General features: G+C 33.5%; 2 protein-coding genes across 9 annotated transcripts in view; both read left to right on the top strand.

Annotated features, from left to right (window-relative positions):
* Positions 1–10,060, top strand: part of LOC118447629 (uncharacterized) — a 69,000-nt gene extending 58,940 nt beyond the window's left edge. For 2 of the 6 annotated variants that reach the window (XM_085658919.1, XM_035879812.2), the window contains exons 2-7: positions 4,096–4,361; positions 4,563–8,355; positions 8,429–8,517; positions 8,709–8,862; positions 8,943–9,137; positions 9,303–10,060. In XM_085658919.1, coding sequence (XP_085515045.1) covers positions 7,878–8,355; positions 8,429–8,517; positions 8,709–8,862; positions 8,943–9,136 — 915 coding nt within the window. In that variant the 5' untranslated portion in view covers positions 4,096–4,361; positions 4,563–7,877 and the 3' untranslated portion in view covers position 9,137; positions 9,303–10,060. Of the gene's footprint in view, positions 1–3,496; positions 3,791–4,095; positions 4,362–4,562; positions 8,356–8,428; positions 8,518–8,708; positions 8,863–8,942; positions 9,138–9,302 lie in introns of all 6 variants that reach the window. The other 4 variants (XM_085658918.1, XM_035879786.2, XM_035879803.2 and 1 more) reach the window with 4 other exon arrangements.
* Positions 10,061–10,537: 477 nt separating this feature from the next.
* Positions 10,538–21,138, top strand: PAN2 (PAN2-PAN3 deadenylation complex catalytic subunit PAN2). Of its 3 annotated transcripts, XM_035879619.2 has the most exons (22): positions 10,538–11,142; positions 11,769–11,956; positions 12,061–12,230; positions 12,300–12,420; positions 12,488–12,684; positions 12,777–12,990; positions 13,078–13,214; positions 13,289–13,435; positions 13,567–13,663; positions 15,611–15,844; positions 15,987–16,232; positions 16,359–16,605; positions 17,394–17,576; positions 17,657–17,823; positions 17,912–18,080; positions 18,170–18,665; positions 18,741–18,958; positions 19,040–19,169; positions 19,254–19,475; positions 19,601–19,862; positions 19,938–19,958; positions 20,958–21,138. In XM_035879619.2, exons 1-21 carry the CDS (start codon positions 11,058–11,060, stop codon positions 19,950–19,952), a joined length of 3,945 nt encoding a protein of 1,314 aa, XP_035735512.2. In that variant the 5' UTR covers positions 10,538–11,057; the 3' UTR covers positions 19,953–19,958; positions 20,958–21,138. The 3 variants fall into 3 exon arrangements, with proteins under 3 accessions (XP_035735512.2, XP_035735503.2, XP_035735521.2); XM_035879610.2 differs by having other exon boundaries at positions 10,542–11,142; positions 19,938–21,138; XM_035879628.2 differs by having other exon boundaries at positions 10,546–11,142; positions 16,359–16,578; positions 19,938–21,138.

The raw sequence follows: 21,138 nt of genomic DNA on the forward strand, positions 1-21,138 counted from the left end.
AGTAACAATTCTTTTATTTCTTTTTCTCCCCCCACTTTTTTTTTCTTCTTCTTCTTTAACTTTTTCCTTGTTCTCTCTCTCTCTCTCTCTCTCTCTTTTTTGTTTTTTTTTCCTTTCTTTGTTTTAACTTCGAAGGACTTTTAAAAGAATATAATATGTACGTGCAAACGCGTAGTATACTTTAATCGCTCATCCAACCGGTACGATTTGTTAAATGTCGGCTCGCTCATGCTCGGAGATAACGATTTGAATGAACTTCGTGACAAGTACGACGGAGAAGTAAACGAATTGTATTAATGACCAAGATTTTATTGCTCGACGTTTTAAAAGGAAATGAAGAGAGAGAGCGAGAGAGAGAGAAAGAGAGAGAAAGAGATAGAAAAATTTAATTGCTTTTTCGTTAGATCAGAGCACCGTTCTTGTCTCTCATTTTTAATAAAGTCAGCTTATCCTATCTCCTTTTTTTTTTTATTCTCACTATATGAACGTAAAGTCGTTACGTTTTTGATTTACAAGACGATATAACGGAGAAGTATAAGGGGCTTTAATAATCGATTCTTTTTAAGTGTACGTCGTTTTTATATTCCGTAACAGATCGTCGTAAAAGTACATATGATAATACGGATGTAATTTACGATACGTCGTCGCCGAGCATTGACCAATAACGTCTCGCTACGTTACGGCTTTATTATTTAGCATTTTCAACGAGCGAACTCGTAAAGATCGCACGAAAAGAGAAAGAGAAAGAGAAAGAGAAAAAGAAAGAGAAAGAGAAAAAGAGAAAGAGAGAGAGAGAGAGAGAGAGAGAGAGAAAGAAACAGAGTCATAAAAATATAATCCCTTCCATTTTAGTCGATTCATAATCACGATGTGTTTAATTAAGAACAACTTGAATATCTTCGTGGAAATTCATTCATAAAATGTTAATTACCATTGGTTTACGTCTAAATCAATAATTAATTCTACTGAGCCATCTTCGATCACAATTAACCATCATCTATCATGGACGAGCATAATCGCTTTGCATATGTATAATTAACATAAGATCATCCATCAACCGTCCTCGTTGTCGATAAAAGCGGACGCGATACTACGTACGCGCTATTTCGCTCGATCAGCTCGTTCGGCTAATTGTAAATTCAATGAAGAGATTAGATACGCTCGATAAGCTTAGGCTGTCGTAGAATTTTAAACATTACCACTTCATATACATATATACATATATATAATATATATATATATATATCTATATATAAATTTTCTCTCACGGTTGTTTCCTTATCGACAAAAGAACAAATTACAATTCTATTGGTCAAAGAAATGACACTATATAATCTTTAATAGTTATCATAAGATAACATTTCATTCTAATGAGAATGCTGTTTTAATATCATTAAAAAGTTATATTTTTGTCAGATTAATCAGCCAGACAAAGTTATCGCAAAATTGATCAATTTTATCACGTATTTTTCTATCGGCATAACAAAGTTAGCTTAGTGTGATATATTTGATGATAGTTATTAATAGAAAATATCGCGCAAAGTATCATATAAATATAATACACAGAAAGACAGATAAAGAGAGAGAAGAGAGAAAGAGAGAGAGAGAGAGAGAGAGAGAGAGAGATGGAAGTTATAAGTGTCATACAGAGAGAAGAAGACTTTTTAAGAGTGGATATGCACGCGAAGAAGCTTGCTCGAAGAAAGAGACAGAGAGAGAGAGAAAGAGAGAGAAAGAGAGAGAGAGAAAGAGAATAACACTTAATCTCTTATCATCAAATTAAAAAAAAGAAAAATAATAACGACAACAAAATCGACGAAAGTTTTCTCTGTAATTTAATTATTGTTAAAAAAAAATTATTATTTTACCTTTATCATGAAAGAAAATATATATATATATATATATATATATATATATATATATATATATATATATACATATGTACATACTTTCAGATATTCCATTTTAAATTCCAACGTACATGTAAACGTACATATACGGACGTACATATATCTCTAGTATTCGCAAAAAACCAAGGCGTAAAAGGCCGATAATAAAATCGTAAAGGTGTCTCGAAGTTCGAAAGAGGAAAACGAGAAGGAAAGGTATGGACCGGTGTTGCTGTTCGTTCGATTCAAAAAGCCCGCGCGCGGTTTATTCGACTCGTAGTTGTTCACTAATGGTGCGGCGGCGGCTTTTACGCGATCGAGTCGTTAAGCGTATACCTTTCTCTTCTTTTCTCTCTTTCTCCTTCTCCTTTTCTTCATCCTCTTCTTCTTCTTTTTCTTCTTCTTCTTCTTCTTCTTCTTCTTCTTCTTCTTTTCCTTCTTCTTCTTCTTCTTCTTCTTCTTCGAACATATACTCGCGACCTCGGCCGCTCCAATTCGCCGTTAATTGGGCGACATTTTCGCCGTGCGCACCATTTTTACGCTCCTGGCCTATCTCAACGAGCCTATATCCGAAGGTAGCCGGGTATAAATTACGGCGATTACTGCGCGCGCGCTCGCGTTCTCGCTCGTTCATTCGCTCGGCCGCGGTATCCTCCACCCCGACAACCCGATTCGGCTCGCTAATTATCAGCTCTGCGTAAATTTCCTTCCATCCTTTCTGCCGGCTCTTCGAACGGATGCCGCCGATAGAGAAATAAATGTGCGGCGTTATGCGCCCGACGACGTTAATATCCCGAGTCCGATCGTTACAACTTTTACCTTTACCTCTATCGGTCGTATCACGTGACCAAAAAAAGTCATCAAGGGGAAGAAAAATCGGTGAATATAGCGCTTAGAAAATTTTCTTATTCTTTATGACGGGTGCTCATTTGTATGCGCAGAAAGAAAAAGAGTATTCCCTCTTTTTAGTCTCTTTTCTCTCTCTCTCTCTCTCTCTCTCTCTCTCTCTCTCTCTCTTTCTTTCTCTCACTCTTTCTCTTTCTCTCTTCCAACGGTAGCTAAAACATAAAACTTTTTAATACGCGAACCACCTGACGATCGCTTAAAGTCCGCTGAACCGTAAGCGTAAAAAGTTTATGTTCTGGGATGCCTCGCGTAACGCTACCAAAGATTTACGAGCTTTTATCGAAAAGGGAGCAACGCACCAGTAGCGAGCCGTTATTTATCGCTTTTCGGACGAAACTTTCCGGTGCTCTTTTTTCTTTTTCTTTTTCTTTTTTCTTCCTCCGTGACACACGCTCGTAGCGATCGTTAATAGCCATCAACGGTATGGGATTTACAACGACCTCGTGCATTCTATACCGATCCAAAATCGACGTTTCAATGGTGTTTTTGTCGATCGCAAAACGTGTCCCGTGTTAATTCCAAGTCGTTTCGTGATTCTCGAAGTTGAATGTCGCGCGATTAACGTGCCACGAACGCTCCAAGCGAATGTAACGAACGTTGAATAAAAATTCTCTCAACGTCCTTGTTTCTCTCTCTCTCTCTCTCTCTCTCTCTCTCTCTCTCTCTTTCTCTATGTCTCTTTTTCAAAGGGACTTTCTTAGGTTTGCGGTGAATAAGAAAAAGAAAAAAGACTCGAAACTGTTGGTACTTAGGGAGACAACGTTTTCTCGATTTGCACCGACGACATGTACGAACCATTGGAAATTCCTCTAGTAACGTCGATACGACCTAATGGATTTTCTGTCGGCTACCATTAGCGATACTGTCGTGCGAGTATCCAAGAACGAGCAAAAACATTCGTGACACTACGTGGCCGGTCGCGGAATCGAAACAGAACTCGAAGGATTCTGGCATAACAACGCCGTTTTTACCGATTACTTGCTATGCCACCCAACGTATGTATATAACTCGTACATACATTGTCTTTATATACACATGCATCTATATATATATATATATATATATATATATATATATACATAATTCAAATATATATATTATAAAAATAAATTTATTAGTTGATTAATCATGACGATTAGTTTCACGATATAAATCAGGATTTTATTGCTCTTTCTTTTAATTTATTTATTTTGTTTTTTTCTTTTCAAGATACACATTTTATTTAATCTTATCGAAAATATTTCAATGATATTCTTTTGTTTGAAATTGGTTAATGCTTTTAAATTGCATTAATTTTAAGCGAAGAGGTAGATACAAGACTGCACATGGATTCTCCGTCTTCGATGCACTTCCGAGGACGGTAAAAGCCCGGAGGTTGGCGAGAACAGGGGAGCAATTTGCGTAATTGCGATACCTCGCGAATTTTACCTCAGGCGTGACTCTTCGCGACTCTCTTAGCTTCTTGGCTGGGCTTTCAAAAAACATTACGGGCGAAAATATCACTTTGATCAATGGGGATCTAAACGATCTCTGCATTCCACAATCCAAGATCCTCTTTACTCTTTCGTAAGTGCAATCTTGAACATGGTAAGTAATACGAAAAATAATGTTTTTTTTCTTTTTTTTTTTTTCTAAGAGTAGTAATACGCAATAGTATAACGCAAGAGTAATGGTAATAATAATAAAATATAAAATGCTCGTATTTTACCAAATGCTTTCCGAGTACGAACATTCATTTAATTCTTTGCTCCTAACGTTTTATCTTAGGTATGCAACTATTTGTAGGATAACTAAGTCTTACATTTCAATGGATAGTCGTCTTTCTCGACAAACCAGCAACGATGGATGCACTGAATAAGGGGCACTTAAATGCGTTTCATACGTTATACGCGATTCGCCATGGATAGATATTTGCATCGTTTGATTTCCCTTGAAGAAATTTAATAGATCGATCCTCCCGTCTGTCTAGTATCTTTTATCGCTTCACGCTTGGGTGATTATAAAATCATAATAAATTCTCGTAAAACATCTTCAACTATTCGTGGACATTATCGATATGTCTTATCCTATAGTAAATTACTCCATTGGTAGCCACGATAAATTATGAAATTTATTTGGCTTGCGATCATTCATCAATCAACTAAGGAGGAGATGTACTTATAAAAGAGAAAGAAAAAAGAGAAGAAAAAAAAAAAACAAAAACGATAAGATTACGAGAGGCATCCAAAATAATCGCGTACGCAGGATTCTTCGGTGAAGCATCGAAGAAGGATAGAAGTCGAGTACACGCGCCAGGTACTTACACGTATTTGCGTATAAACGAAGAAGAGAAAAAGACGATGACACGATGGAGAAGAAGAAGAAGAAGAAGAAGAAGAAGAAGAAGAAGAAGAAGATGAATAAGACGAAGAAGAAGAAGAAGAAGAAGAAGATGAGGATGCGTCGCGGGCGCGGCTCTTCGCGTGGCGCGTCGCTCTCGTCGTTATATGCACATGTATGCGTTCGCTGAGATACGTGTGTATGTGCGTATCCATACGTGAACCCGAGATATGCGAGATCAGCAAATCTAAGATCGTGCAACTGGTGTCCAGTGGCGTGTCCAAGGCATACGTTGGCCAACGTTCGCTACTAAGAGAGAAAGAGAGAGAGAGAGAGAGAGAGAGAGAGAGAGAGAGAGAGAGAGAGAGAGAGAGAGAGAGAGAGACACTTATGTGGATGGGAACGAAGAGTGAAGGATGAAGGGGCCGAAGAAGAAGAAGAAGAAAAAGAAGAAGAAGCTGAGCCAGAGGCGAAGGAGAAGGGAGGTGGAATGCGCGGGTTCTCGAAGGAGGAGCTGTCGGCGGTGAAAAATCACGCACCCCGCTACCACTGCCATGGCCACAGCATCTGCTCTACATACCCTGGCTCTCAACCTACCTCTTCTTCTTCTTCTCCTTCTTCTTCTTCTTCTTCTTCTCCTTCTTCTTCTTCTTCTTCTTCTTCTTCTTCTTCTGCTTTTTCTTAAACTTTTATTTGAAGCATACCGTGAGAAGAGACACGACATCGTCAGTGGTACCCGCATCTCGACTATAACTCTCTCTCTCTCTCTCTCTTTCTCTCTCTTTCTTTTTCTCTTTCTCTCCCTTCCTCTCTCCCTCTCTACTTCTTTTTCTCCCACCGAGTATTACCGATATTACCTCTCCTGCTATAAGAAGGGAAAACGACGAAACGAGAACGAACGCTCTTTCAGATAGCTTCCATGATCCTTCAACGATCACCCTAGCCTCTCGTAAGCCCGTTAATGGATGTGACCATGATAAAAATGCGATATTCCCTGACAGGTTCCTTTAATTGGACGTTATCCTCTTATCTTTTATCCCCGTTTACCGCTTCCACTAACTCGATGACCAATGTACTTTGCGACACAGGGTATAAAAATATTTTTTTTGTTTTGTTTTTTTTTTTTTTGTTTTTTTTCCGTTAGAAGAACGATATAACAATGAGGTAAAACCATCAATGAGAACCTCGAAGAATCAGAGTGCGGTGTAGCAGAGCAAGATATACGTGTGCTGGCTGAGCTACCGGTCGGTCGGGTCGGGTCGCTGTTCTCCTGTGTTTCATCTCTCCCTTTTGCTCTCTTTTCCTGTCCCTTCCCTTCCCCCCTCTCGTCTTCTTCTTTTCTCTCTCCTCTTCCCTCTCCCCCTCTCCCCATCTCTCCATCTCCCCATCTACTCCCCACCCCTCTCCTTCTATCTTTCGACGGCCGCTACTACTCCCAAGAGTCGTCGTTGGACCGTTTTATTACTTTTATAAATGCCGCCGAGGCGTACCGCTGCCACCATCGCGGGCGTTTCCTTTGTTGCTGTATTACGGTCCATTGTTGACCAGCGAAAAGATGCGAACTTTCATTTGATATTGTCTAATATTATTTATATATGCATGCGGCCACGCGGGAGATCGTTCGCGAAAGCGTTGTTCCACCTTCTTACCGTACGTCTGAATAAGAAATCTGACGATAAGAGAGCCGACGACTTAACTCGGATCTCGAAACATCCTTACTTGCCATCTCCTTAAAGTCCAACTTATGATTTTGCTGAATGCGATATCATCGTAGTCGATAATATCGCTATCTGTTTTATCTAATCGATTATTTCTTCTTTTCTTCTTTTTTTTTTTTATCTGCTATTGCTTGTACAATTTGATTAAATCTAAATCTTAGTGTTTTAAGTGAAACCAATTATAAGTTTTAGATAATAATATCTAGGAGTTTCTCTCTTTCTCTCTTTTTCTTTCTTTCTGTCTCTTTATCTCTCTCTCTCTCTCTCTCTCTCTCTCTCTCTCTCTCTCTCTTTCTCTCTCTCTCTCTCTTTCTCTCTCTTTTTCTATCTTTCAAGAGACGATCATAGAGATGATCTCGTTCTTCATCGTCCTTGAACGTGTTCATTGCACCGTGTAGATGCAACCTTTTGTCGTGCATAAGCACAAAACGGTTTACAGGAGTTGCGTACTTAGGTACATAGTACATTTCTCCCCCCTTCGTTGTCGAGGACTTGCGCTCTAGTAGCTCAGCCTACCTGGAAATCAATATCAGCCGACATCCAGGTCCGCTTCTAACTGCAGCGACAACATAATGCGCAACAGTTGCGTCTCAATAAGGAAAGAAGGAGAGATGGTTGAGGTAGAAATCCATTGAGCCGTCGTACATTTGACCGATAACGACTAAAAAGTATAGTCCAGTGTTATTCTTTCTCTTTCTTTTTCTCTCTCTCTCTCTCTCTCTCCCTCTTTCTCTTTCTGTCTTTCTTTCTCGCTTTCTCTCTCTCTCTCTCTCTCTCTCTCTCTCTCTCTCTCTCTCTCTCTCTCTTTCTCTGTTGTGTATTTACGAACGATCGACAATGTGATCAAAAAATGAAAAAAAAATTCGAAGAGAAATGATCATTGACAAATTCATTAACCTCGAGTGATCAAACGCAAACGGATATCATTATGAAATGGTGCAAATTATGTCGCATATTGTACCGTTTTGAATAATGTAAAATGGAATTGTTTATTAATGGTGGAACGATATATCCGTCGAAGATAAATTTTTAACATTTCGTCAGGATGACGGAGAAACGTTTATCATTGGGCATCAATGTTAGTATCCTTCTGATTCTCACGATATTCGGTATTTTATTGTCTCTACCGTTAAAATTACTCTTGAATACGAATTACGATGCTCAAAATCATCAAAACGAGAGTGAAAACGATACCGGTATATTGTCGGCTGAGGCGAAGAACAAGGAGATATTAGAATCATTGATCGATTATCGAAAATTAAAACGGTGCAGAAGACATCGTTACGAGAATCAGATAAGATCGATCTTTTACAGCGATTACGATCAGAATTGTACGTACGTAAAAGTTCTAACGAAAGTGGAAGAAGAAGAAACGACGAATGATTCGTTTGAGCCGATCAACGAGGTGTTATTAAAGGTGAATAAGAAAGTGGAAGAGAAGGAGAAGGAAGATAAGATTGTGGAGAAAGAACAGGTGGAGAACGGTGAAGAAGAAGAGTTACAGGAATCGAAGGAAATCGTCGGTGAGAATATGAATAAAAATATAATAAAATAATTAATTTCAAAATAGATCTCGTCGAATGAAATCGATTCCAGTTGCAGGGCATATACTCGTGACGATGCTTCTCGTTTCAGCGATCGCAGCTTTGGTCGAAGTACTTCGGATTAGATTCTCTAAAGACAAGGTATTATCTTTCTCTTTATCAATCTTCATCATCTTCTTCTCTATCTACTTTTAAACATATATAACATATTACTTTTAATAATCATTAAAATCTAGCTCGTCTCACAATGTTGAAAAAAAACTTTATCTTCTTTCTTCCTCGATGTTAAAATCAGAGTAAACGTCTAAAAGGTCGCATATCTTTAACAAAAGAATAAGGATACTTCGTCGAGAGGTAACGTCGTATCAAGAAAAAGCTCCACCATTGATCTTCCGATTCAAAGGCGCTTCTTTCCAAGAGAACCAATGAAGAGTCAAAGATCGTTCGAATTGTTAGGAATGCATCGATCTTCTTTGCGTCTCTTGGGTATGAAAATATTCATTTAAATAATTAAAATCATTTTAGTTAACTGTAAAATAAAATGCGATTACCGATTCGTTTTATAGGTGAGCGACCGGCCCCGCTTATTCGACGTTCTTCCTTTCCAACGCAACAGGCTAACAATAAACGATCGGTTCCATCGGCCACTGGCACGCCAAATATACGAATGTCACGACGTCAATCGGCTGAGTCCGAGGAAGAAATCGGAGTACTTATCACCGCTCTTCATCATCGTACACGTTTGATCCGTCGCCATTAAGGTAAAGTGCATTCAAAGGAGCTACGGAATCCATGTCCATCTTATCTCGACGTATATCGATTGATGAACGTTCTTGCAAAGAGTCATCGTTTTAAAAGTTGATGCCTGATTCCATCCTAACGGAGCTTATCTTTTCGATTTATTTTAATTTCCGATACTTTAACAGGTCTTTTATGCACGACGCACAACGATCATATCCAGGACCGTTTATCAAATCCAAACTGTATACATAAATATATATATGTATATACAATATATATATATGTGTATATATATATATATATATATATATATATATATATATACGTTTTGAACATTATTAAGGCCCATCCATGGAGACGAACTTTTACGAGAAAAATATCATTGGGAAGAATCTGACTGCCGTTTGCATCTGAAACTATGTAAAATATACGTATAAAAGGAATTACTTATTTACGTCCGTACTTACTCCGAATGAAATTTTTAATTATTTTAATCTACTGATTGCGTAAGATAATTTATTATTGTGTCTATGTTAAAAAGAAAACACTTTATATTCCCTTTTCCTTTCATTCTATTTCATAGTTAATTATGGCGTTACATTTTTAGCAGATAAATTACGTATATTGCTAAAACTATTATAAACTATACTAAAACTATATTGCTAAAACATTTCGATGAAGTTTAACGCCAAGAAACGAATTGTTTACAGTTCAATTTGAAATAATGTAATCTTACTTGACGAAAGGATATAAATATGTATGTGTAAGAGGGAGCACTGAGATATAAAAAAAAAAAAAGATATATTTTCGAGAACTAACGAATTAGGAAATATTTTGGTAATATTAAGAAAAAGAAAGAGAAAGAACAATCGTTATATCCCTCCGTTAGGAGATACTTGGACCGTCTAATCCTGTGATCTTCGTTGTTCTTCATGTGATATATAAAATGTTAATTATAGTTTACGAAATATATATATATATATATATATATATATATATATATATATAATATATATATACATACACACATGAACATAAGTGTTCTATGAAAATTTTTGTTTACGCCGTACGCTTCACTGATTTTTCTGATATTTTATTTTCAGTCTTTAAGTATATCAAAGACTGATCTTAATAGTGTAAAAAGGAAAAAAAAAATTTCCAATATATCGGATAATAATAAGTCAATAATCTTATCTTAATCCCCCCTTCCGTTCCGATACACGGGATTAAGAGCACATACGATAAAAAGAAGTTAAACAACGTATATTGTGTTATCTTGAGATAATATAGAAAGGTGTAAAGTAAATATAAAAAAAAAAAAAAAGTCATGAGTTCGTTAGTGAAAACTATTTTCGCGCGTTAGATTTCAAAAGTCCCTTCTATCGGTAACTTCACATCGGTAAGAGAAAACGCGTACGTGCGTTTTTGAGCGATGACAGATGGCGCCGGTTTCAAGGCCATTTCACGTCGTCGCCGTCGTTGAGTCCGTCGTCGTCGTTGTCGTTGCCGTCGTCAGACGAAGAGAAGAAACGTAGAAAAGCGGAATCATGAATTAAAGGTATCGCGGCAAAAGATTATCGTTCGGATTATCGTGCATTGTGGTAAATAAGAGGGGAAAAAAAAAGAAGAGTAGAATGCGAAGAACGTTTAAGAACAAGACTTCGTGTTCCTCGATTATAAAATAAAAAAATAAGATTTTTTATTAGTGAGGTAAAAAGTTTCGCTTGTTGCACGCAGTTGCTTAGGCGATTAAAGGAAGGGTACCATTTACATGCGTACGTGCGTGTTATAAAAAGTGTGCTATGAGAGTGGACCGACGTCGATCGTCGAGACGTAGATTTTCCAGTCTCTTCGATGATGATTCAATGTTCCTAAATCGATCGACCTGAAGAGAAAAAAGAAAGAAAAAGAGGTGGAGCAAGGGGGGGGAGAGAGAGATCATGGACTATCCGGTTTTAAGTCACTACGACCCGTCCGTAACGGATGAGACAGCCGGTAGTGGCGGAGACGAGCAAGAACTACTTTGTGAGTTTTCTAACATCTTAAATTCTATCTGCGATTCTTTTTTATTTTTATTCGGTGTCAAGGTTAATTGAGAAAACGTTAAGAAAAAACAAAGAAAAAAAAAAGAAAAAAAAACGCGCGAAAACTGTACCGTGACAGCGAAGCTTATATACGTTATATGACCTATGTATGTATATGCGTATATATCGCTCAATATGTGAAAGCTTAGAAAAGGCGCCAAATTTTTAGCTCCATGTGACGAGATCGTTCATTTGTTCCTATCAATCCCGCCAAATATAACTTTATTTTCGTAGACTCTACGTACGACTAATTTTTTTTGTATTTTTCTTTTTTTTTTTTACAATCGTTTTTCACGTCATCAATGACACATTCGTGTATATCATGTTTGTAGTGTTTATTTAGGTTAATAGCTTACGCATAGAGTTGTGTAAAACATGGACTTTGAAGTGTATTTATTTCATATTTTTTTTTTCTTTGTAAAATTACATACAATAAGATTTCCCGTACGGTAAAATTGAAAAGATTCAATATTTCTTTCTTTTCTTTTCTTTTCTTTTCTTTTTTTTTCTTTTTTTTTTTTTTTTTTTCTTTTTAGTTTGTTTATGACTTTTAGTTTTACTTTTTAGGGGGAGATTCTAATTATGTTTTACCTGGCGATGAGTATGTACCTGCTTCGGAACAATTTGGAGATGAGTTTATAGGAGCTGAATTTCATGAAACTCGAACATTGCTCGCAGATGGTGGAGATAGGTTTGGTGTTTCTACTGCCACTTTCGATACCATCGAAGAACTTATGTGGATGGGAAATCAAGGGGTATTCAAATTTTAAATAACTTCTTAACGTTAATCAATAACAATGTTTTCAAATATATTTTAAACTTTATTTATTTTCTATTGATATGATTATATATTTTATAGGGTCACGTAACATCTTATTATGGATCTGGTGTACAAAAATATACATCCTTTCAAGTACATGCAACACAGGAGGTGCGCCAAATCCATCCTTTAGATGAGGGCATTCTGGTGCTTACTCAAAGCATATTGCGATATCAATTAAGACGTGGCATACCAATATTTACACATACGTATGTAGACATATATTTATATATAAGATAACTTTATACTTTTATGTTATAAAGATTATAAAATTATAGATCATCAAACATGGTAGATATGCAGTGTATGCTTCAAATTTCTCCAACTAGAATGTTAATGGGTGGACATCAAGAAAAATTAATTGATTTTAATCTTACTAGAGGGAAGGAAACTGGATTAGTAAGATGTTCTGATTTATTTATAAATCAAGTTTATACTGACAATTATAAATGTTTCTTATTTTTAGGTTCACGTCGGAGAAAACGGTTGTGCAATATTAAGGCAGCATAATAGACTTATATGTGCTGGTAATCCAGCAGGAAGAATTGATCTCAGGGATCCAAATACATTGTCTATAGAACATACTTTTGATACTCATAGTGGTTCCCTTAGCGATTTTGATGTTCAGGGAAATTATCTTGTTACATGTGGTTTCAGTAATAGGTAAAAATAGTAATCATTAATTGATAAATTTGTATTTTTATAAGGGATTATTTAAATGTTTTTAATTTATTTATATTTTGTAATATCTATAGTCGTCAAGGTCTAACGGTAGATCGATTTTTGATGGCGTATGACTTAAGACAAATGCGAGCTTTAAGTCCTGTTACAACGCTGGTGTATCCTCTTCTATTAAAATTTCTCCCAAGCTATTCCAGCCGACTTGCCGTTGTTTCTCCTTTAGGACAAATGCAATTGCTTGATACAATCTATGCCAATGTACAACCACCTTTGACATGTTTATATCAGGTGAATGATTATATAATTTACTTTAGATTATTATTTTATATAATTTTATATATAAAGCTTACACATGTTCATGCATGTAATTTATAGGTTGCTACTAATGGAGCGATGATACTATCATTTGACGTATCATCTACATCTCAATGTCTTTGTTTTGGAGATTCAGCAGGATCTATACATTTAATGTCTACAAATACTTCTGAACCTCAGTTTAATACATTTTCTAGGTTAGTAATTATGACATATATATATTTTATTAATTGAAATAATGAAAATATAAATAAAACATTTCTTTGATCAGACCTACAGAATTTGCTGATCCTGTTGAGTCTCTTCAACCTATTGCATTTGATGATGATCTTACACCATTCAGTACAATACCTGTGATGTATACTGAACATCCACTATTAAGTGATTGGCCAGAAGAATTGTTAAAGAAGATTTACAGGTATAGTCATATTGCTTCTAGAAAATGCTTGTTTTTATTAAATCTATTTTAAATTATGAAAATGTTAAGATTTTAGATGACAATATAATATTTAATTTAATAAACAATCCGTACTGCTTATTAATCTGCAGGAAAACTCCTTCAATTGATCCTGAAATTCTACGCACAATCAAGATGCAAGGAACAATAGGTTATGCGCCAAATCCTCAGGCTTTTCGACGCAATCAAGTGAGGAAACAATATTCTCCAAAATTTCTACAATATTCTCCTCCGTCTCTTTTTAAACTTCCTTAAAACATATATTTTTCTCTTTGCATCCTCTAAAAGATCTCTTATTTATATTCTGAATTGAATTCAGGAGTTAACAAATGTTATCTCATTTATAAGGTTTGATATGATTATACATATATATGTACATATATATATATGTATATATATATATATATATATATATATATATATATATATATATATATATTATTTACTGCCATAGATAAAATAATAATACAAACAGAATTATTTTTTTGATGCTTTTAAGTGAACTTCAATATTTACTACGTGATTGATTTTTGAAACGGTAACGTAAGTCCTTCATATGAAAGCAATATTATTCTGAATAAATATAATCAGAGTAATATATAATCTAATGATACTTTTTTCGTGTATTGCTATCCATGATATACAGCTAACTTAATTAGCTGTAAGGACAATATCGCGAAATTATGTAACTATCAAATGCCTTAAAGATTTTACTTTAATAACAATATCAGTATAGTCTTGCCATTTTAAAGCAATGTAAGGGCAATATCTCTGTGCTGTATTTGCAATGTAGAAATTGAAGCTCAATATAATTAAAATATTAATTTTTTAGAAAGAAAAAAGATATATTATTAAGACTGATAATATTTCGTGATAACTGTAGAATGTAATACTGTTAAGAAAACGTGATATTATATTTTCATAAGCTAGTCTATTATATTCTAGTAATTTCGTGTGATAATTAGTAAATTAGTGTGATAATGCATAAAATAAAGAGGTGTATTGTATACATTAAGAACATACTGTCCAAATGATGATATGGAATTGCTATTTCATTTTTGAAATAATGTTTTATTCGGTTTAAAAAGATTTATATAAATTTACGAACTACAGAATAACTAAAAAATATACTGAACACTTAATTGATCTCGTTAATGCAGATTATTATATGTTTAATTACATTTAATAATTAAAAGTAATAAACTACAATATTAAATGCCTATTACCACAGTAAAAAGAAATTATTAAATAACAAAATTGGGTTTTTTTTCAATTACTATTAAAAACAAAATTAAAAGCACAAAATAATAAGTAAATTTTTACTTATATTATAATTTCAATATAGTGCCAATTAATAATAATTGTAAATTTGTCCTAAATCAAGCAACTGAAACAGTGAAGACAAGACCGTACCAAGGGTTTTGATGAAATTGCAGGGTTATATGTAATGAAAAAAAGTATTTTAGGAGAAACTCTATAAATTAAAAAAAAAAAAAAAGGAAAGAAAAGAAATTTGATTAAGTAATTTGGAGATGGAGGATGCAAAAGAGATTCCCTAGCATGCTACAATATGCACTTTAGAAGCTGTAGATCATGATATATATCCTAAAGTTAGATTATAATCTTACGTGTCCTCAAAAAACATTCTAAATTATAAAAGATAGAGTTAAAAGAATTTAAAACATACAAGAGTTGATGAATAGTATTTCTTTATTATAACATTAACCCTTAAATTTCATCAATTAATATGACAATCCTCTATGTCTTCAAGTTAGCATAACAATACTATGTTTATAATCAAAGCGTTTACACACACTGCTTATTTTTTTGATATTTTGCGCTTAATTATAAATACTACATTTATGCATAGACTGTGCTATCTTGATATATGTATAATTGAAGTTGTATTTGAATGAAATAAAAAGTTGTAATAATATATTTATAAGCCTTGCATTAATATCGCGCTGCTTACTTGAGTCGCGCCCAAAGAATTCCGAATAGGTATTATTTATTTTTTAACAAAGTTCTGATTAATTTATGTAGAGCTTATAACAAAATTATACAACTTTTACTATAAAAAAAGAATTATCCATATATTCATTATTAGAATAAAAATAAATAATACCTCTTTTACAGATACCTTACAATTTGGAAAAACGACGTGGTGTAGTCACGAAACTTTTCGCGGCAGATTCACGAGCTAAAACAGACGACGGAACTTTTGTGGCAATACCAAAGCGTTACCGTAAAATTGAGGTGAAATATTCACGAATCGGTTATGATGAATTTGATTTCGATCAGTACAATCGGACAAATTTTTGTGGTCTTGAAGCTACACTTCCAAATAGTTATTGTAATGCGATGTTACAGGTAAGTGTGAAAAATAATTTCAAATATTTTTATTATAAGTTATATATATATATAATTTATATATATAATGTATATATATAATGTATATATATAATGTATATATATATATCCATTATATAATAATACGTCATTATAATTACAGTTACTTTATTATTGTGAACCTGTAAGAACTGCATTACTTTCACATTCATGCCAAAGAGAATTTTGCTTGTCATGCGAACTGGGATTCTTGTTTCACATGTTGGATACATCTCGTGGACTACCTTGTCAAGCAGCCAACTTCCTCAGGGCTTTTAGAACTGTCCCAGAGGCAGCAGCTTTGGGCCTTATTTTAAGTGACTTACATCCAGAAGCCAAAAGGAAAACAAGTTTAGTCAGATTAATACAGGTATTTAATCAGTATCAATATATATATATATATGTGTATATATATACATGTATATTGTACATATATATTTATCTATAATTAATTGTAATGAAAAGATTTTTACAATTTTTTAAAATCTTGTCTTAGAGTTGGAATCGATTCATTCTTCATCAAATACACTACGAAATTCTAGAAACTAGAAAACGCCAGCAAGAAGAAGAAGAAGCTGCACGTTTGAAGTCGGGACCTAAATGTGCACCGTTTGTCTATAATGAGCAAGACTTTCCTAGCATTTTACAGGATCTTGGTTCCCGGTATAAAAGTCATGATAAAGAAAGGAAGAAAAGGAGAAAGCAAGAGGAGGATGGTAAATATATGTGGATAACATCGAAAGGTAAACACAATTCATGTGTATCCTTAGCACTGGGCACTTTTTGTGTTTATTTTTCAGCCTGTATGTAATCATGTTTTATATTCTGCTTAAAATATTCAATAGAATTTTATATATAGCCATAAAATACAAAAAAAAGATATGTTAGAACTTGTGTTAGCATACAATATCAAATGAATAATTGAGAAAGAAACTTATTAAGAAATTTATAATTCATTAATAAAGAAAAAAAAAAAAAAAAAAAAGAAAATTTATCTGAAAATGAATAAATTATTTATTATAGAGTTCTAACCTGACTTTTGCTCATATTTTATGATATTCCTTCAAACTCTATTAAATATTTTAAACAGGCTTGTTCGAAGGCTGCAGGGCTATATCCGAAAGATGACAAGAGGCAACTGGAAACATACGGTATTCTACTATATTTTGTTTTATGATGTACTACTACCACAGTGGCACAAAAATTTTTATTATTTTATAGTTTCCATCTTGATAGAATTTTTAGGATCTTTTTGTACTCTTGCATTTTTTGGATATTGCATCTGAAGCTTTTTAATTAAACATATTTCAATAATATGTCTGACCCGCAATCTTATCTTAACATTGCTCTAGATGTTCAGCAATGCATTGCATTGTTTGTTCGAGTGCTTTTTATATAATTTATTTTTAATAGATCGCAATGTTACAAAAATGCACGTTTATGCCTTTTGCACAAATGTAAATGAGTAAGTTTGTAGTTTAATAAATAATATATTTATACTCTAATGATTTGTATTATTTTAAATTACAAGTTGATCAAGGTAATAAAAAATCTCCTGAGGAAAATGAAGTACGAGAGGAGGAAACGGAAATCAGTCGACTATTTGGTTCTGAACAAATGCATATACATCGTTGTCTGAAATGTGGACAAGAAGCTACTAAACATTCTATCATGTTATTATGTAATTTAGTATACCCTGAGATAGTTAATCCATGTAAGATGTTATCCTGTAATTATGTTAATTCATACATTAAGATGATATATTATATACAACTAAATTTTTGTTTCTTGTAGCAGAAGAGATTCCATTTACAAATATACTTGGACGAAGTTTAAGACCAGAAAAAATTACACCTGCGTGGTGCGACGAATGTCAGAAATTCACGCCTACTCTACAATCACGACAATTGACCAAGCTACCTCAAATATTAGCCTTAAATTGTGGCTTAGATACACAACAGGTAAAACATTATATTAACGTAACAAGATTACATAAACCATAGATTTTATTATATTATAGAATTTGGTGTAAGAATTAAATGATTTTAGGATAAAGCTTTTTGGCAAAATCAAATGGATATCGTTGTCCGCAAGGTTTTGAGCGGTAAAGAAGCTAGTCCTTCATCCAGTCCTGTTCCAATTACTGTGAAACCATGCAGATACGGTAGTAATTGTACCAGACTTGGTTGTAGATTTAGACATATTGGCCGAGATTCAGGTAGAATAAAAAGTCTAATAACGTCTAATAAAATCTATTATAATTTTATGAAAATATATTCTAATTTATTTTAATCATATTTTAAATAGAAACGTCGACATTATCACCTGTTACACCTCCCATAGCTACAACTAATTCGTCTATTTCAACGCCTCCGAGTCATTTGTACTATTCTCATTCATGGATTCCTCATAATATTGAAATTTCTATAAGTGAAAGCGGCGAAATGTCGGTTGAAAAAATTGCTTCTCCAAAGATCGACGATACTACTGCATCTAATCTATTAGAAAATGGACAAGGTAATAACAATACCCAAAGGACATCAAGTACTATAGAAATAATTCAAAATAAAAATGAAAGTGGAAGTGCAGAGATAGAAAACAAAGGGACAGTAAATATTGAAGAACAAATATCTAGTTCGACGAGTAAAGTTCAATATAGCCTTAGTGCGGTTGTGTGTTATGTGGATGATAAAAATAATGAAGAAAGAAGAAACCTTGTCGCCTTATTACGTGTTGGTCCGAGTTACCACAAACGATCAACAGGAAGTGCGGTTTCTCAATGGTATATCTTTAACGACTTTTGGTAAGTAATATTATAAATAATAAATTTGCTGTTAACATGTAAAGAAATATTTCAGAAACATATTTTTTATTACAGTATATCTCCAGTTACACCACAGGAGGCAGTTTGGTTTAATCTTGATTGGAAAGTTCCATGTGTTCTTCATTATACAGTAATTCCAGCTCCTGAACCATCGACATTCGTAAGTCCACTTACGTATGATGTCTTCGGGGAAGACAAATGCATTGCACGTAGTGGAGGAACAACTGGTATCACGTTTACACCTCTTTCATCGGATGAAATGCCCAAGAAAGGTACGTATAAATAAAATAATTAATGTTCGAACGACTTGACAAGACATTTTTTTTTTTTTTTTTTTTTTTTTTTTCTTTTAGGAGAATTAGTTGGAATTGACGCTGAATTTGTTACTTTGAATCAAGAGGAATCAGAACTTCGAAGCGATGGAAAAATGTCTACGATCAAACCGAGTCATATGTCTGTTGCGAGGATTACTTGTATACGAGGGTATATAATTAATTAAATTGAATAACAAAATGATTTATATGTTATGTATAAATGTTTTGTAGCTGTATAAGTTAAAATTTTTAGACAAGGTCCACTCGAAGGTACACCGTTTATAGATGATTACATTAGCACACAAGAACAAGTGGTTGATTATCTTACGAAATTCAGTGGAATTCAACCTGGAGATTTAGATGCCAATTTCAGTAGTAAACATCTTACAACGCTCAAATCGACATATCAAAAATTAAGATTTTTAGTGGATAATGGTATTATATTTGTTGGTCATGGATTAAAGAATGATTTTAGGTATATACGACGATATCAGTCACAACATATATCTAAATATATTTATTATCTTATTATAATTAATTATAAATTCTAATCTGTTTATCTTTCGACTTTCTTTTTTTTTCCTTTTATTATTATAATAGGGTAATTAATTTGGTCGTGCCTCCAGAGCAAATAGTAGATACAGTATGGCTGTTTCATCTACCTCATCATCGTATGGTATCGTTACGCTTTCTAACGTGGCATTTCTTAGGTAAAACCATACAATCTGAAACTCACGATTCTACGGAAGATGCACGATCAGCTCTGGAGTTATATCGTAAGTACAAAGAACTGGAAAGTTCAGGCAAATTAGCAGAGAACCTCAAAGAACTTTATACCGTTGGGACCCAATTACAATGGAAAGTTAGTATCTTATTTGTAATAATATTTAAAATTTATTACCTTCATAATTAATTCAAACCTTATTCATCATTCCAGGTACCGGATAGCTGATATGAGGTTAGTGAGTGTAATTATGAAACTGAGAACATTGAATCAGAAAACGATAATGAGGTCCAAGTGATAAATGCATTTGAGTGTATAATAGGCCAAGTAAATAGTTCAAAAATTAATTCGCCTGACAAAGTTTAAATTTAAATGATAACCCAATTTTGTTATTCTTCTTTTTATCTTTTTTTTTTGTTTTTTTTTTTGCTTTTGTTTCTTTCCTTTCTTTTCACATCTAAATCGATTATCCATCTGTCATCGATATAAAAAATTAACTTTACAGAAACGAATATGCGAGCGAATATGAACAATTTTTTAAAGATGATAAAATTAAAATTACGGGTATATAAAGTTGATATTCGTTTAAAAAAAAAAAAAAAAAAAAAATAGGTGCAAGAAAACGATCTTTGTTTAATTGTATTAAACAAAGATTAAGATTGAAAAAAATCTTTGTTTAATTTGCACCAATAAAAGGAATTTGTCATTTATCATGATTCGTTATCAATAAGGTTACGAATTCTTGTTACATCGAAATTGATTATAAAAGATCATTTTATAAATCCTTTAGATAATTAAAAATTATGAAATTTCCAGTTGATTAGAATTCAAAAAGACTGTGTCTAAATTGTTAATAATCAATAGTTAATTGTATATAATGTTCCATACCATATTAGCATATCGAAGATCAGAAATTTGTTCACGTTAATTCATATGTTCGACGTTTCTTTTAAATTGTCATTGTACTAATGTCGACAATATCGTTATCCCTGTTGATTCGGAACGAACTTTTAATGTGTATACAGAAATAGTAAATCAGTATCAGATAATACTATATCTGTGACAGAATAATATTTACACGATCGTAATTATTTCCTTTTAAATGTACCGAAAATGTACATAATACTTTTGTATCATCTTAGGGTACAATGATTAATGTATTTTTTTATAGTCTTTACTTCTTCCGATGAATTTTAGTTCTCGTAACGATCTTGGCGTCTTTATTTATTCCAGGCGATCGAAACATCGTCGGCTAATGACTCTATCTTTTTATATGAAACTTTCGAAACACAAACACATTCAGGAGATAGTGATATATTTTACAAAAATAAAAACAATTGTACTCATTATAGATTATTTTTGTATACATTTTATCAATGGAAAATATTGAAAATAAAGTCAAAATCTATTGCAA

Source organism: Vespa mandarinia, chromosome 8 (genome assembly GCF_050613455.1).
Source record: "Vespa mandarinia isolate Hongniang chromosome 8, ASM5061345v1, whole genome shotgun sequence".
In the NCBI taxonomy this organism is placed as follows: domain Eukaryota; kingdom Metazoa; phylum Arthropoda; class Insecta; order Hymenoptera; family Vespidae; genus Vespa; species Vespa mandarinia.

What these genes read in the sequence shown, in the direction of transcription:
- PAN2 (XM_035879619.2), top strand. Translation starts at nt 11,058, where the DNA reads ATGGACTATCCGGTTTTAAGTCACTACGACCCGTCCGTAACGGATGAG. An exon ending in TGTGGATGGGAAATCAAGGG is followed by an intron (nt 11,957 to 12,060) that starts GTATTCAAATTT and finishes TATATTTTATAG; the next exon opens with GGTCACGTAACATCTTATTA. An exon ending in ATTGTAATGCGATGTTACAG is followed by an intron (nt 15,845 to 15,986) that starts GTAAGTGTGAAA and finishes TTATAATTACAG; the next exon opens with TTACTTTATTATTGTGAACC.